Consider the following 568-nt stretch of genomic DNA (forward strand, 5'->3'; position numbering starts at 1 on the left):
CCTTGCATGACCTAACCCGGTGGCAGCCTGCCCCCCACGGGTGAACCCTCTGAAGCAGATAAGGCCCCTCCCTGTTCCAGGCCCCGCCCCTCCCACACACTTCTCATCTCCTCTTAGCCCCCCCAGAGCCTCTCCATTTACTTTGTTCAGGCACCTTATCCGCACGGCATGTGGTATCTGACCCTGGGTGGAAACCCGCCAACTGGCAACCCAGGGACCCACCCTTTTAAGCTGTGGGCGCTCAGAGTAATTTATGAGAGTGTAGCCAGCCCGACTAGCTGGGTTCTCCTCCTGCTGGGGGCTCTTCCCATCCACCTGGTCAGTGCACAGCCAGGGACATGCCTAATGGGGCACGTGCAGGGTCTTGTGGGATTCCTAGAGTGGCCCTGCCAGGGCCATTCCTTCTGAAAACGATTTGGTGACTATTTTTGGCAAATATCCAACCCAGAGCTAGTGACAGTAACACTGGAAACTGAGGGGACACGCATGTCCAGTTATTTGGTTAGATTCTTAGCACAGGATTTTCTGAGAGGCTTCTTCCAGGAGCAAGCTTGGGGGGGGGGGGGGC

The 568-nt window shown here is 56.9% G+C and overlaps 1 protein-coding gene across 3 annotated transcripts in view; it reads left to right on the forward strand.

Moving 5' to 3' along the window:
• The first annotated feature begins 6 nt into the window (after positions 1-6).
• RNF187 (ring finger protein 187) overlaps positions 7-568 on the forward strand; it is a 2,338-nt gene continuing 1,776 nt past the window's right edge. For 2 of the 3 annotated variants that reach the window (XM_015571553.1, XM_015571551.1), the window contains exon 1: positions 7-318. In XM_015571553.1, the coding sequence (XP_015427039.1) occupies positions 169-318 (150 nt within the window). In that variant the 5' untranslated portion in view covers positions 7-168. The remainder of the gene's footprint in view (positions 319-568) is intronic. The other variant, XM_015571552.1, reaches the window with a different exon arrangement.

This window comes from Myotis davidii, unplaced genomic scaffold, assembly GCF_000327345.1.
Source record: "Myotis davidii unplaced genomic scaffold, ASM32734v1 scaffold648, whole genome shotgun sequence".
Lineage (NCBI taxonomy): Eukaryota > Metazoa > Chordata > Mammalia > Chiroptera > Vespertilionidae > Myotis > Myotis davidii.